The sequence below is a fragment of the Hemitrygon akajei genome, chromosome 7 (genome assembly GCF_048418815.1).
Source record: "Hemitrygon akajei chromosome 7, sHemAka1.3, whole genome shotgun sequence".
Taxonomy (NCBI): Eukaryota; Metazoa; Chordata; class Chondrichthyes; order Myliobatiformes; family Dasyatidae; genus Hemitrygon; species Hemitrygon akajei.
In genome coordinates, this window is record NC_133130.1 from 71,959,158 (window position 1) to 71,975,957 (window position 16,800).

The 16,800-nt window shown below is 38.1% G+C and overlaps 1 protein-coding gene across 4 annotated transcripts in view; it reads left to right on the forward strand.

Annotated features, from left to right (window-relative positions):
• ehbp1 (EH domain binding protein 1) overlaps positions 1-16,800 on the forward strand; it is a 389,918-nt gene that overhangs the window by 220,477 nt on the left and 152,641 nt on the right. For all 4 annotated transcript variants that reach the window (XM_073051179.1, XM_073051180.1, XM_073051181.1 and 1 more), the window contains 2 exons: positions 6,304-7,239; positions 7,363-7,404. In XM_073051179.1, coding sequence (XP_072907280.1) covers positions 6,304-7,239; positions 7,363-7,404 — 978 coding nt within the window. The remainder of the gene's footprint in view (positions 1-6,303; positions 7,240-7,362; positions 7,405-16,800) is intronic.

A 16,800-nucleotide genomic window follows, 5' to 3' on the forward strand; every position in this document is an offset into this window, starting at 1 on the left:
AAGTCAGGGAATAATGGTCACTGTCTCCAAAATGCTCACCCACTAAGAGATTGTCACCTAACCAAGTTCATTGCCAGATCTAGTATAGCCTCTCCTTTAGTTGGCCTGTCTACCTATTGTGTCAGGAATCCTTCCTGGAAACACCTAACATATTTTGCCAAGCATTGGAGGAGTATGGTATGTTTTGCCTCTTGAAACTTGTTCTTTCTTTTTGCACTGTTTTGAAGTCAAGGATGGCTTGCTACCATTCCAGTTCTATTGGTTCTGAAGTGACTTGTATGTGGGTTCTGCAGATTCTGGAATGGTCAAAGAGGGAGAGGATGGTGGTGCAGGATCCCGGTTTGTTAAATAGTGTGCGAAGTTATTGTGCAGCAGCAGGTTAGAAGGCCTTTGATTTGCAGTTGTTTGGTTTAAAGCCTATTAATCTGTGTGTTTATGTAAATAATCTAAAGTTGACTTGGAGCTTGGGCTGGTAATAAGCACATTTGTAAGTATCGTCCTTGTTTTGTAGCTCAGAGCCTGAGAATGGAATGACCTGGTTTAAGATCAAAGTTGATATTTGTTAAGAAAGTGAATAAGGCATACTTTAGTCTGGCTAGGTGCCATTTATAGTTTCATTCAGAATCATTTGATAATGCTGCAGAGATTGAAACCAGATTGATAGGATTTAAGTCAAAAGTCACAATCAATTAGTTATGAATTTGGGAAGTTACAGCATATTCAAAGATCTTTTATATCTAGTTATAATTAATTAGTCCATTCATTGTAGCAATGAATTTGTGAGGCATTACGATGTCTAAGCAGGTGAGGTGAGCTGCTGATAGATGATGATGGGGACATTTCCCAGACAGAACTCGAATGGTAATTTACAGACTTTTATCCAGTTGTACTGTTTGTATGATATAAGAAAAGCTTCCTGGCATTTGCGAGGAAAAGACCTAGAATTGAATATAGGATGGATGCTGATATACAGTGTCTGTAAAAAGTATTCACCCGCCCCCCCCCCCCAGAAGCTTTCACATTTTACTGTTTTACAACATTGAAACACAGTGGATTTAATTTGGCTTTTTATGATACTGATCAATAGAAAAAGACTTTAGTGTCAAAGTGAAAACAGATCTCTACAAAATTATCTAAATAAATTACAAATGTAAAACACAAAATAATTGATTGTATAAGTATTCAACCCCTTCAGGTCATTATTTTTGGATAAATTACAACCTTGAGTCTGTGTGAATAGGTCTCTATCAGCTTTGCACACCTGGATACTGCAAATTTTCCCCATTCTTCTTTATAAAACTGCTCAAGCTCTGTCAGATTTCATGGGGATCATGAGAGAACAGCTCTTTTCAATTCCAGCCACAAATTCTCAGTTGGATTGAGATCTTGACTCTGACTTGGCCACTCCAGGGCTTTAATTTTGTTGTTTTTAAGCCATTCCTGTGAAATTTTGGCTTTCTGCTTGGGGGCATTATCTTGCTAGAAAACAGATCTTCTCCCAAGTCGCAGTTCTCTTGTGGACTGCAAAAGGTTTTCATCCAGGATATCCCTGTATTTACTGCATTCATTTTACTCTCTACCTTCTCAAGCCTTCCAGGGCCTGCTACAGTGAAGCAAAAGACAATGTTTAGTGTGATGGCCAAAAAACTCAATTTTGGTTTCATCAGACCATAGAACCTTCTTCCAGCTGACTTTAGAGACTCCCATATGCCTTTGGGCAAACTGTAGCTATGAATTGTTTTTTCAACAGTAGCTTTCTCTTTGTCACTCTCCCATAAAGCTGCGACTGTTGAAGCACCTGAGCAATAATTGTTGTATGTACAATCTCTCCCATCTCAGCCACTGAAGCTTGTAACTCCGCCAGAGTTATCATAGGTCTCTTTGTGGCCTCCCTCACTTGTCCCCTTCTTGCATGGTGTCTCAGTTTTTGAGGATGGCCTGCTCTTGATAGATTTACAGCTATACCATATTCTTTCCATTTCTTGATAATTGATTGAATTGTATTGTATTCCAAGGGATGTTGACTGACTTGGAAATTTTCTGGTATTCATCTTCTGATTTGTGCTTTTCAACAACCTTTTTTGTGGAGTTGCTTGGAGTGTTCTTTTGTCTTAGCAACACACACAAAATGCTGGAGAAACTCAGCAGGACAGGCAGCATCTATGGAAAGAGTACAGTCGACATTTTGGGCCGAGACCCTTCAGCAGGACCAGGATACCGACTCACCTGCAGTTGGACCTTCCAGGTACAGGTGTATTCTTACTACAGTCAATTGAAAACATTGACTGCACACAGGTTTATACGTAGCTAGGACACCTTAACTAATTATGTGACTTCTGAGATCAATTGGCTGCACCAATGATTATTTGCTGTGTCATATTAAAGGGGCTGAATACTGTGCAATCATTTTTTTGTGTTTTATATTTGTAATTAATTTAGATCTCTTTGTAGGGATCTGTTTTCACTTTGACACAAAAGTCTTTTTCTGTTGATCAGTGTCAAAAAGCCAAATTAAATCCGCTGTGATTCAATGTTGTAAAACAATAAGACATGAAAACTTCCATCTGTACATAGTGCATACTAGTTGCAGAATGTAACAAAGTTTGAAATTTACTGGTATGTTATTTGAAAAAAATCTTTAACATGCTTTAAAAACATGAAAGTGAAATGTCGGTGGCTGGGGCCTTCCCATCCAAAATTACTATCTGTGCTCTGAATTTAACCAAATATACCTTAGGTGGATATGAAGGGCATGTCTTCATTCGTGGAGTCCAGCAAAATGATCCCAGCAATGGCTGTGCCTCAGGCAGTAACACGGGAAGTTTGGGTGCAGAAAGGCCATCTTATTTTCTCCAAGGTTTTGTTAGCACATGGGGGTGATCTCTGAGATTTACCACAATCAAAACAGCTGAACACTCCCCTTCATCTTCTACAATTGCCTCTTTCACCCTGACAGTAATGACAACAAATGTTAAGGTTAGCTGGCACAAATTGGTTATCATATCTCCAAATTTGGTTTGTGATAGAGTTTTGAAAAATTCCCAAAGCATCAATACCAAAAGTTACTTACAAGAATCTGCATCTGTTTATAAGTGCAATTTGCCAATGACTTTAAACCTTTCACAGGATTGCACAGTCAAACATTTTGCCAGAAAACAGAATGAAGTAGATAATTGTGAACTTTATTAAAAATTATTATGCTTTCTCAGTCTTCTAAGCATTATGCAAAACCTTTTAGTTTGAGCCCATCCTATATTAAACACTTACTTTTTTTCATGTTCCTTAACTAACCTGACCTGATGTTTTAAAATCTGTTTCAAAAATGAATTGTATAAGTTGTCACATAAAAAATACAACTGTGTTGTGCAGTATCCATTATCCAGTCATGACCATGTTGTAGCTTTCCACTTTAACTGGTATTTGTAAAGTAAATTTTATTTTGGTCTATTTTCAGAAATATATCAGTTAATCTAGATATGCTTCTTTTTCATTATCTTGTTGAATTTTCCATCAGCAAAAATCACTGCAATTACATGCACAGTATGAGAGAAGGTTGATCAGCAGCGATAAGGTTCAGGATGGATTACTGCTGTATAATGGTCCTGTATATCCCAGTTCTTATCACAGAACACATCCTTGACATTCTCTTATCAATACAAACTTGTCCTGTTGTTATTTTATATTGTTTTATTCTCCAGATTCTGATAACTAAATAATCATAATGTAGATTAGATAAAGGTGCTGATATTACAAACATAGAAAAGTGCAAATGTTTTTGCATCACATGATGCATCCATTTGTAAATTAAGTGATACTGTTTTGTTGTTTTACCTGTGTTTATGTATAGATCATGGAAAATTTATGCCAGTAGTCAGCCATTCAGACCATCAGAAAGAACTACTCAACCTAAACCACTGAACAGTACTAGTTCCATAGCACTGCAAACCACTACCCTTCAAGTACACATCCAAGTAATGCTGAAATATTACGATTTCTTGTCTCTACTGTGTTTTCAGGCTATGAGTTCTAGACTTTTCATATATTCAGGGAGAAAAAAAATGTTTCCTCCGCTTCCATGTGATCATTCTACTAAGTAATTTAAATATATTGCTGTCTGTACTTTCATGATAACATCCAGTGATTCATTTACAGAAACATCCAGGACCCTTTGAATATCAACATTTTTCAATCTTACTCTTTTTAAAGACATACTTGACTTTCTTATATTTTTCTATTAAAGTGGGTGACCTCATTTTTTAACATACATTCTATATGTCAAATCCTCTTCTATATCCCCCAGAAATCTTTCCTTGCAACCCACACTTCCATTTTGCTTTGTATCATCATCCAATCCCATGTTCAGTCCATGACGAAGAGCAGTTGTGCCACCCTTATTTTAGGCAATGCTATTGCTGTTCTGTTCTAAACTTCATGTATAAATTTCAATTTATTTAACACCCCTAGCTTTTATCTCATTCTCACTGACATATTAGCACTTTGCTATCTTTGTATTGAGTTTCATGTGAATTCAAGTAACTATCATTTGGCCTTGGTTGGTAGAACCAAAGAACACTGCAACACAGAAAACAGGCCATTTGGCCCTTCTATATTGTGCCAAAACTTTATTCCACTAGTCCCATTGACCTGCACCCAGTCCATAACCCTCTAGACCTCTCTCATCCATGTATCTATCCAATTTATTCTTAAAACTTAAGAGTCGGCCCGCATTTACTTTGTCAGATGGCAGCTCGTTCCACACTCCCACCACTCTCTGAGTGAAGAAGTTCCCCCTAATATTCCCCCTAAACCTTTCCCCTGTCACCCTAAAGCCATGTCCCCTTGTATTTATCTCTCCTACTCTGTGGAAAGAGTCTACTCGCATTTACTCTGTCTATACCCCTCATAATTTTGTAAACCTCTATAAATCCCTCCTCATTCTTATATGCTCCGAGGAATAAAGTCCTAACCTGTTCAATCTTTTCCTGTAACTCAACTCCTGAAGACCCAGCAACATCCTAGTAAATCTTCTCTGCACTCTTTCAATCTTACTGATATCCTTCCTATAGTTAGGTGACCAGAACTGTACACAATACTCCAAATTTGGCCTCACCAATGTTTTATACAACCTCACCATAACATCCCAACTCCTATACTCAATACTTTGATTTATGAATGCCAGGATGCCAAAAGGCTTCTTTACAACTTTGTCTACCTTTTCTTCAATTTCTCCATTTGTTTGCTTGTTTGCTCCTCATTAAATGCATACCGCTATAAAAAGTAAAAGCAGGGATTGGCCCCTCAAGCTTGCAGTACCATTTAATAATATCATGGCTGATCTGATTGCGAGCTCAACTCTGCATTTCAACCTTCCCTTGGAAATCTTTGCATCATTTTATTTCCCTTACCACTATCTAGCTCCAACAGGCTAAAATCTTAAGTCCTCTTTCTCCTTTTATTCTCCACCCTTAAACCACACTTTGTAATTCATCTTGAAGCTTTACATGATCCTCCTTTAATTGTCTCAGAGGCCTATGTGCATTGTATTTTAAGCAATGTTTCAAATGCTATATAAATAGTTTTTACTACATGCAGGCTTATATTGATGTTCTTCCTTGGTCTTGATAACCTGTTTATCTCTTCCTTTTTCAAAAATGTGTCTGGTTGTTTTGGATTGTTAATCATGCATTTATAAAAATTGTTTTCATTTGAAGAATAAATTAATACCAGGGAAGTGTAACAAGTAATTAGCATTGCCCTAATTGTGTTAGTGACATAATCTACAACTGTATTATAATCAAATCGTGCATAAACTCTTGATTTTCTTTTTACTTTTTCTTTGGGATCATTGATAGGAAATTTATGTATTAATGTGATGAGTTTCTTTCCTTGAAGGTCAGGTGCAAAGATTTTTTTGTGTACATTTTGTTGCACTGGTACACTCAAACAAAGTATAATTTAATTTATAGACTTGCATGTGTGCAACATGAATGTATTGTGTAATTTACCCAATATAACTTGCAGAAAAGAAACTATAATTTTGCGAAGTCTCCAAACATATTGCACAAAAATGTTTCTTTGCGATTCTGTGTCACAGTATCCAGGTACATAGAGCAAGTCAACATGAAATAACAAAATCATTTACAAATTTGAAATGGCATATAGATTAATAAAACAAAGCTTGTTGATTACTATTGAACTAATGAATGCGGTCTTTTTGTATAATTTTATTTGTTACAAATATTTCAGCTGCATAAAGTTATTCTAACAATCACAATGACTAATTGCTGCTATTGTCTTTCATAGGCTTATGATGGTTTTGCAAGCCTGGGAATATCACGTTTATTGGAGCCTGCTGATATGGTTTTGTTGGCCATTCCTGATAAACTGTCTGTTATGACCTACCTTTATCAAATAAGGGCACATTTCAGTGGAGAGGAACTAAATGTTGTGCAGATTGAAGAAAACAGCAGTAAAAGCAAATACAAAGTTGGTAACTTTGAAACTGATACAAACAGCTCTATTGATCAGGAGCAATTTTATGCAGAGATAAATGAAGTTAAACCAGTTGCACCACAGCCTAGTGACATTTTACTTGATGCTTCATCTCAGGAAAAAGCTATCTTCATCAGTGATGTTGCTGGCGAGTCACAAAGTCAACATCAGACAACTGATGGTCATTTGAATATAAATGCAACAATATCTTCCTCACAAAGAACTAAAACTGATGCTGAGGTGCATATTCATAACCTTCATGAACAGAACAGTGTAAGGAGTTCTGCATTGGAGGATAACAGAAAAAATGAAAACATAGAAGAATCACTGCCACAAGAGAAAGTACTGCCGTCATTTAACAAAAGAAAACTATTGAAAGTAGATACTACTGTCCTAAATGACTTGTCAAATGACAGTGATGAAAAGGAATATAAAGTACCATCACCTGTATATGAAGATACTGTAACAGAAAGACACAAAATTTCAGGAAACACTAGTGGCAGCTATGACCATGAGCATGGGAAGCCTCAGTATTCAGAGAGTACAAGGAGCAGAAGTCCAGAACCCAGTTCTCCTGTTCGAAGAGCCATCACACCTCCAGTCCATAAATTGGGTTTCTGTTACAACAGGGATGCAGATCTCATTAAGAAAAAACCTGCAACATCGCAATATTCAGAAAATGAACCATCAGCAGAAAATGTCAGCACACATTTGAATCATTCAGGTCAACAGAACCAAAATGTAGAGGCAAGGCTGAATTATTATAATTTTCTATCAGATACAGTTTGCTCTGAAAATTTTATTAATTAATTCATTCTTTTTTTTGTAAGAAAAGCCATCATTTACTTTTTTTTCTTCTTTGGGGTTTAGCTCAACTCTTCCCGACAAATGGAAGAAGTCACTGAAGAAAAGGTGAGAGAAAGACTACAATAATGAGCTTGCTTACTGAATTGGCTCATAATTTGTTGATTCTTTTAGGCTAAAGTTTGCTTTTAAAGTAGGTACATCAGAATATTCCTCTAGTCTACAATTTGGATAATCATTTCCTCTTTATGCTATCAGACATTCTTCGATATTTGCCAGAACGAACCTGGAACATCCAATTGAGACTGCACTGTATAAATTGGCATTGAAAGGATCCAAATTTAGACTTTTTTCACACACCCCTGCACCACTCTCATCTCTACTTTCAATTGAATTCAGGGTACTCGGTTGCAGGAAAGGAAAATGAAAGAGGAGTAAGCAGAATCCATAAATAGGGGAGCATCATCGGGATATCACAGTAGCATAGCTGTTAGTGTAATGGCCCATAGAAAGCCGAGGGTGGTTCTAGATGGCGTGTATTTTGCCTTTAGCTCGGTGGCCAGTGTTATTCCACAGGGATCTGTTCAGGGACCCTTGCTCTTTGTGATTTCTGGAAACAATTTAGATGAGGAAGTGGAAGGGTGCATTAATAATTTTGCAGAACACATGAAGGTCCATGTTGTTGTAGATAGTGTAGAAGGTTGTTGTAGTTACAACAGGACATTGAGGAATTGCAGATTGAGATCTGATTGAGTTTAATCAGACAGATTGAGTTCAACATGAAAAAGTGTGAAGTGATTCACTTTGTAAGGTTGAATGTGAAGGCAGAATATAGGGCTAATGGCAGAATTCTTAACAATGTGAAGGAACAGAGGGATCTTGGGGTTCATTTCTATAGATTCGTCAAAGGGACCACATAAGTTGATAAGGTTGGTAAGAAGGCAAAATGTGTGTTGGCTTTCATTAGTTGGGGAATTCAAGAGCCGTGAGGTAATGTTACAACTCTATAAAATGCTGGTTAGACCACACTTGAAATGTTGGATTCAGTTCCAGTTGGTTCATTACAGGAAGGTTATGGAAACTTGACAGAGGGTACAGAGGAGATTTACCAGGATGCTGCCTGGATTAGAGACCTTATGAGGAAAGACTGAGTGAGCTGGGGCTTTTCTCTTTGGAGTGAAGGAGGATGGGTGAGAGGTGAATTGATAGTACAATGTACAATATAATAAGAGGCTTAGATCGAGTGGAGAGCCAGAGACTTTTTCCTAGGGCAGAAATGGCTATTTTGACAGGGCATAATTTTAAGGTGATTGGAGGAAAGTATAGTATACGTCAGAAATATATTTTTAATACAGAGATTGGAACTATTATAACGTCAAGAACCTGAGTTCAATTCGACCACTGTAAGGAGTCCCTGTGACTGTGTGGGTTTCTTCTAAGTGCTCTGATTCCCTCCCACATTCAAAAGACCTACGGGTTGTTCGGTTAATTGGTTACATGGGTGTAATTTGGCCGTGTGGCCTTGTTGGGCTGGATACCATGTTGTATTTCTAAAAACGTAATCAGTGCTAGATGTGTGCTCTGATCAGAGGCAAAATGTTCTGTTACCAACAACAATCGATAATCAATGGAGAACTAAAACATCCATCAGTGTTTTATATTGCTTATACTGTCACTAATTCTTCATGTCAGGCTCAATGACTCTGAAAATGCAATTGAATGTTAACTTGTTATTTACCATGGCCAAAGCAAATGAATTAATTGTCCAATTCCACAATGTTATCATAATATTAAGTTAATAGCAGAGTCAGATGATTTATACACATCCCATATAAAGAAAGTTAATTCTTTGGTCCAGTTTTGTGGTATTTGCAATTAACATTCATTGCCAAGCAAGGTAATTTACCACAAATGGAAGTGCCAAAAAGCATATCATTTTTCTTAAGTCTTGTCTCAAGTTAAATCTCTCTGATTGAGAATATTTTACACAGAATCAGAATCCAGATGAATATGATCCAGTTGCACATCTTGGCAGGCATTGAGTTGGGTAAATTCCCAGAACCTGAATTTTTGATTTCCCAATCTACCTCATTGTGGCCCTTGTAACTTATTTGTTTACCTGTTCTGCACTTACACTGTAATTGCAACATTATCTTCTGAACATAGAACATAGAATAGTACAGCACATTACAGGCTCTTCAACCCACAATGTTGTGCCGACCCTCAAACCCTGCCTCCCATGTAACCCCCCCCACCTTAAATTCCTCCATATACCTGTCTAGTAGTCTCTTAAATTTCACTAGTGTATCTGCCTCCACCACTGACTCAGGCAGTGCATTCCACGCACCAACCACTCTCTGAGTGAAAAACCTTCCTCTAACATCCCCCTTGAACTTCCCTCCCCTTACCTTAAAGCCATGTCCTCTTGTACTGAGCAGTGGTGCCCTGAGGAAGAGGCGCTGGCTGTCCACTCTGTCTATTCCTCTTAATATCTTGTACACCTCTATCATGTCTCCTCTCATCCTCCTTCTCTCCAAAGAGTAAAGCCCTAGCTCTCTTAATCTCTGATCATAATCCATACTCTCTAAACCAGGCAGCATCCTGGTAAATCTCCTCTGTACCCTTTCCAATGCTTCTACATCCTTCCTATACACAGGCGACCAGAACTGGACACAGTACTCCAAGTGTGGCCTAACTAGAGTTTTATAGAGCTGCATCATTACATCGCGTCTCTTAAACTCTATCCCTCAACTTATGAAAGCTAACACCCCATAAGCTTTCTTAACTACCCTATCTACCTGTGAGGCAACTTTCAGGGATCTGTGGACATGTACCCCCAGATCTCTCTGCTCCTCCACACTACCAAGTATCCTGCCATTTACTTTGTACTCTGCCTTGGAGTTTGTCCTTCCAAAGTGTACCACCTCACACTTCTCCAGGTTGAACTCCATCTGCCACTTCTCAGCCCACTTCTGCATCCTATCAATGTCTCCCTGCAATCTTCGACAATCCTCAACACTATCTACAACACCACCAACCTTTGTATCGCCTGCAAACTTGCCAACCCACCCTTCTAACCCCACATCCAGGTCGTTAATAAAAATCACGAAAAGTAGAGGTCCCAGAACCGATCCTTGTGGGACACCACTAGTCACAACCCTCCAATCTGAATATACTCCCTCCACTATGACCTTCTGCCTTCTGCAGGCAAGCCAATTCTGAATCCACCTGGCCAAACTTCCCTGGATCCCATGCCTTCTGACTTTCTGAATAAGCCTACCATGTGGAACCTTGTCAAGTGCCTTTCTAAAATCCATGTAGATCACATCCACTGCACTACCCTCATCTATATGCCTGGTCACCTCCTCAAAGAACTCCATCAGGCTTGTTAGGCACGATCTGCCCTTCACAAAGCCATGCTGACTGTCCCTGATCAGACCATGATTCTCTAAATGCCCATAGATCCTATCTCTAAGAATCTTTTCCAACAGCTTTCCCACCACAGACGTAAGGCTCACTGGTCTGTAATTACCTGGACTATCCCTACTACCTTTTTTGAACAAGGGGACAATATTCGCCTTTCTCCAATCCTCTGGTACCATTCCCGTGGACAACGAGGACATAAAGATCCTAGCCAGAGGCTCAGCAATCTCTTCCCTTGCCTTGTGGAGCAGCCTGGGGAATATTCCGTCAGGCCCCGGGGACTTATCCGTCCTAATGTATTTTAACAACTCCAACACCTCCTCTCCCTTAATACCAACATACTTCAGAACATCAACCTCACTCATATTGTCCTCACCGTCATCAAGTTCCCTCTCAGTGGTGAGTACCGAAGAGAAGTATTCATTGAGGACCTCGCTCACTTCCACAGCCTCCAGGCACATCTTCCCACTTTTATCTCTAATCAGTCCTACCTTCACTCCTGTCATCCTTTTGTTCTTCACATAACTGAAGAATGCCTTGGGGTTTTCCTTTACCCTACTCGCCAAGGCCTTCTCATGCCCCCTTCTTGCTCTTCTTAGCCCCTTCTTAAGCTTTCTTGCTACCCTATATTCCTCAATAGACCCATCTGATCCTTGCTTCCTAAACCTCATGTATGCTGCCTTCTTCCACCTGACTAGATTTTCCACTTCACTTGTCACCCATGGTTCCTTCACCCTACCATTTCTTTATCTTCCTCACCGGGACAAACTTATCCCTAACATCCTGCAAGATATCCTTAAACATTGACCACATATCCATAGTACATTTCCCTGCAAAAACATCATCCCAATTCACACCCGCAAGTTCTAGCCTTATAGCCTCATAATTTGCCCTTCCCCAATTAAAAATTTTCCGGTTCTCTCTGATTCTATCTTTTTCCATGATAATGCTAAAGGTCAGGGAGCGGTGATCACTGTCCCCCAGATGCTCACCCACTGACAGATCTGTGACCTGACCCGGTTCTGCACGCTGTTTTCTTTTTTAGTATCAAGATGTACTTGCATATGATATGATTCGACTGGGTAGTACATTTTTTAAAAAAAAGCTTTTCACTGTATCTCAGTATACAGGTACATAAAAATAATAAAACAAGTCCAGTACAGGCTGCTAATGAGGCAATGGAGGAGATTGTTGGAAATATTTCAAAGTTCAAAGTGAATCCATTATTAAAGTGCATATATGTCACCATATATATCAATCCTGAAATTCATTTTCTTGTGAGTATTTATAGTAAATATAAAGAAACACAATAGAATCAATGAAAAACTACATAAAGACAAACAACCAATGTGTAAAAGACCATAGATAGAGCAAATACAAAAAAAAACAAATAAATATGTAATAAGTATTGAGAACAAGTTGTAGAGTCCTTGAAAATGAGTCCATTGGTTGTGGAATCAATTCTGTATTAGGGTGAGAGAAGTTAACTGCTTTGATTCAAGAAGCTGATGGTTGAGGGGTAATAACTGCCAAAAATATTTATATATCTGCTGGCCACAGATGAGGTGCAATATGACTAGAGGACAGAAAGAGTGACAGAAAAGATTAAGTCAGTGGTAGGGAAAACAATCCCTTTGGCCCAACTCATCCATGCCAACCAAGGTGCCTGACTGAGCTAATCCCATATTTATTTACTTACTGAGATACAGCACAGAGCAGGTCCTTCTGGCCCTTTGAGCTGCACTGCCTAGTAATCCCCTGATTTAATCAAACCCTAATCACAAGGCAATTTACAATGACTGGTTAATGACTATCCATCCGGTACTGTGGGACTGAACTTTGGACTGAGGGAGGAAACCAAAGCACCTGGAGGATACCCACACAGCCATTGAGAGAATGTACAAACTCTTTACAGAGCGGTAGCAGGAATTGAACCCGAGTCACCTGTATTGTAAAGCATTGTGCTAACCACTACTCTACCTTGGTGCCCTAACTTGTATGCACTCGCTTGCCTGCATTCAACTTTTCTCCCTCTAAAGCTCCCTATCCATGTACCTACCAGTCATAATGCTGCAATTGTATGCCCTCTACCACTTCCTCTGGCAGCTTGTTCCATATATGCACCATCCTTTGTATGAAAAGAAATTGCCCTTCAGATCCCATTGAAATCTTTACCCTTTCACTTTAAACCTATTTGCTCCAGTTATGGACTGTGGACTCCCTCCTTGACCTGGGAGAAAACTGGCTATTCACCTTATTTATGCCTTCATGATTATAACCTTCTTTAAGGTCACACCTCGGTATTGTATGCTCTAGAGGTAAAAAGTGATAGTTTATCCAGCCTGTCTTAAAAACTCAAACTCTCCAGTCCTGGTACCATTCTCTTAAATCTTTTTAGTACTCTCTCTAGCTTAATACTTTGAAAAAAAAATCTGAGGTGCAGAATTAATCTGCACTTGGAAAAGCAGAGGAATATCAGCATGGATTTGTTGGTGGGAGATACTGTCTGACTGATAGTGTTTTTTTTTTGAAGATATGAATGTTTTGAGTACAGCATGGTTGATGTGGTATACATGGACTTCAGTTGACTTTTATGGAAGGCTGATCCAAAAGGAAAGTTAGACAAGCTTAAAGCAAAATTGGATCCATAGTTGATTTAGTTATAGAAGACAGAGGGTGATAGTAAAGCCTGAAAGATCAGTGCTGGGATCCTTTTTGCTGTATATGTTAATACATTAGGAAATATGTTTGGTAAATTTTCTGATGAGAGGAAAATTGACACTGTTGAGAGAGGGTAGTCTTAGGCCACAGATGATATATTTCAGTTTATAAATCGGCCAGAGCAATGGCTAATGGAATTGAATCCTAGAGTATGAGATGATCTGTTTTGCAGGGTCTGCTTTTGAAAGAGAGTAGAGTTAGATTACATAAAACTTTAGCAACCTTTATTGAGCAAACAGTAAAAGAAGTAAATAAAGGTAATTAGTTGAAGTTACAATCTTTGGAAAAGAAAACAAACTGTTCACTAGATTATGCAGTAAATCATGATGCAAATAATTTTCTTTTGTAGTTGTTGCTGATTAGGAGTGAAAAATACAATATATTTAACTGGTTATATGTCTTTAGGAATAGAGCAGTCTATCTGTTTTGAGAAAATTAAGCACCCCAAAGAGCAGCTCATTTTTATTGCTTATTTTGTGAAATATTTTTCCGCATAACCACACCCACCAGCAAATCACACGGTGTTTATCTTATGCAGAATCATAGTCCTGTGCTAACGGATGAAAATTAAATGTAAAATTTGCTTTATGGATTCCCATTCTACTTGTGCAAACCACCTCACTGTAGAGAAATAGGCAATTCGTGAACCCATGCACTTGCTTGACACTTCATGAAGATGCTTTAGAGATCGCTATTAGATGATAAATGCATCCTCCCATTTTATTTCTTCAGTCTGTTTAGTTTTTGGTTAAAAATTTACAAGTTACTTGTCTGGAATAATGGGAGCATAAATTGATATCCTTATTTCAATCTTACTTCAATATGAAATATTTTTAAAAATTTAATAGTTAAGTCTTTTCTCCAGTTTAAATCCTGAAATCAATCTTATTAATAAAACAACATTAGATAGCATGGTGCTACTTACATTGTGGTGCTTTGCTTGGAACATGAGGCACGGCCTCAAAGCCTGATGGCAAAAGTGTAAATCACATCTCATGTCTATTACTTTTTTTTTAATTACCTGATTTGTCAATTAGAAATAAAATAGAGAATCAGAATTACAAACAAGAGCATTATAACAGAGTAGATTTATCAATCTGTATTCTTATGATTATTCCATTTTTCCACTTTTGAGCCTACTTTTTCAGTGGACCTTCATCTATCGAATTCTGTACAAGAAAAAAGGAACAGAATTAACTGCCTTCCTCTCAAACATGATAATGCCTTCTCTGCTCCAGATCTCAACTCCTTTTCTTTGCCAGTTCTCCACAGCCCTCAATTTCCTGGTCATTTCAAAATGCATGTGTACGCTCATCGAGTCACAGAGTTCAGCTGCACAGAAGCAGAGCGTTCAGCCCACCATGTCCATGCCAGTGTTCTTGCCAACCTGCAAAAATACCATTTATCCACATTATGTTGTTGCCTATTCAAGTGTCTTTCTGAAACTCTTACAGTTAGTGATCTGATTCTTCCACCTCCTCTAACAGTGCATTTCAGATACCAATCATTCCGGTTTTAAAAAGATCCCTTTAGAAAGAGATCTCTCCTTACAGTGATGCTCTCTTGTTTTTAATAACCCTACCATGGCAAACAGATTATGACAATTTATTCTATCCCTCTTAATATTTTATATACCTCTAAAAGGTCTCCTCTCAGCCTCCTTCATTCCAAGGAAAACAAACCCAGCCTGTCCAGTTTTTTTCCCATAACTGAATTCCTCCAATCCAAGGAACATTTTGATGATTCTTCTCTGCAAGAAAATATGAAAAATGACCACCATCTTCTAAATGTGTTCCCCTTCTACCCTCTTAAGTGCTGTTAGGATTTTGTATGTTTCATAAGATCATCCCCTCATTTCCCCTAACTGCTAAGAATACTGGTCCAACAAACATAGCTGCTAGTAATAGAACAACCCTTTCATCCCTCAACTAAACCTGTGGAATATCTAATTGACTGCCTCCAGTTTTTTTTCTAAATAAGAAGACTAAAACAAAGAATGTTATCATAGGTGTGGCTTCATCAACAACCTGTACAATTGTAGCAATACTTCCTTGTTTCTAGCGTTCAGGTCCTATGCAATAAGTGTCAGTATGCCATTTACTTTCTTGACTATTCATTGCACCTACCTAATTGTGATTCATGCACAAAAATAATCGATCTCTCTGTATTTGTCATTTGCAATTCCTCACCTTTTAGATGATGGTCTACCTAATGACTCCTCTTACTGAAGTGTGTGACCTCATTTTCTCACATTAAACTCCACACCAAGCTTTCCCCTACACATTCTATCTACCTATATCCTGTTGCAGTGTCTAGATATCGTCATTGCATCTTGACCTTCCATCTATTTTTGTGTCTTCAGCAGACTTGGTCCTCCAGGTCATTAAAATAAGTAGTAGATCATTTAGAGCCAAGAATTTATCCTTGAGTTACTCCATTTGTTTTATCCTTGAGATACACCCTACCAGTCTGAATAAAATAATCTTTTTCTGTCTTTTGTATAATAACCTTTTTCAGTCCGTGTTAACACTCTTCTGCCTACACCATGAGCTCTGAACTTGTGCATTTGTCTTTTATGTGATATCTTGTTAGATGTCTTCTGGAAATCCAAATGCACAGTACCTGTAGATTATTTCTGTCGTTTCTGCTTGTTATATCTTTGAAACACTGACAAATTTATAAAATATGATTTACCTTCTGTAAAATGATGTTGACTCGATTTAATTACAGCGAGCTTTTCTAAATGACTGGCACTTTTGTCCTGATTCATCTTGCCAGTGGCTGAAGTTATTTTGACAGACCTATAGTTTTCTGCTTTTTGTCTCACACTATTCTTAAAAAAGAGAATTGATTTTGTAGTTTTCCATCCTACAACTAACTGAAATTTGAAAAAAGTTCAACCAATTGCTTCACTTTCTGCAACCATTTCTTATAAAGTCCTTCTGTCCAAGTCATTAGATGTTGGCAACTTGTCTGCCTTTAGTCTCATTAGATGATTGAATACCTATCTCTCTTGATAACAATTTCAAGTTCATCCATGCTGTTTGAATACTAGCTCATCTTTGCAGTATTTACAGTAACATCCACTGAATATTGATGAAAAATATTGGATTAATTTACTGCCATTTCCTTGTTTCTCATTATTAATGATCCCTCCTTCTCAGGGATTCCACAGTTTTCCTAACTATTCCTTTTGTATATCATAGATGTTTTGCAACTTACTTTGATACAGCTTGTCAGTTTTCTCTCATCTATTTCGTCCTCTTCATTAGCTTTTTAGTCATGTGAAATTCAAATAGACTGTACTACATGTTAAATGAGGGTTAGTGATACATGTAGAATGCTGAACATATCCACCTC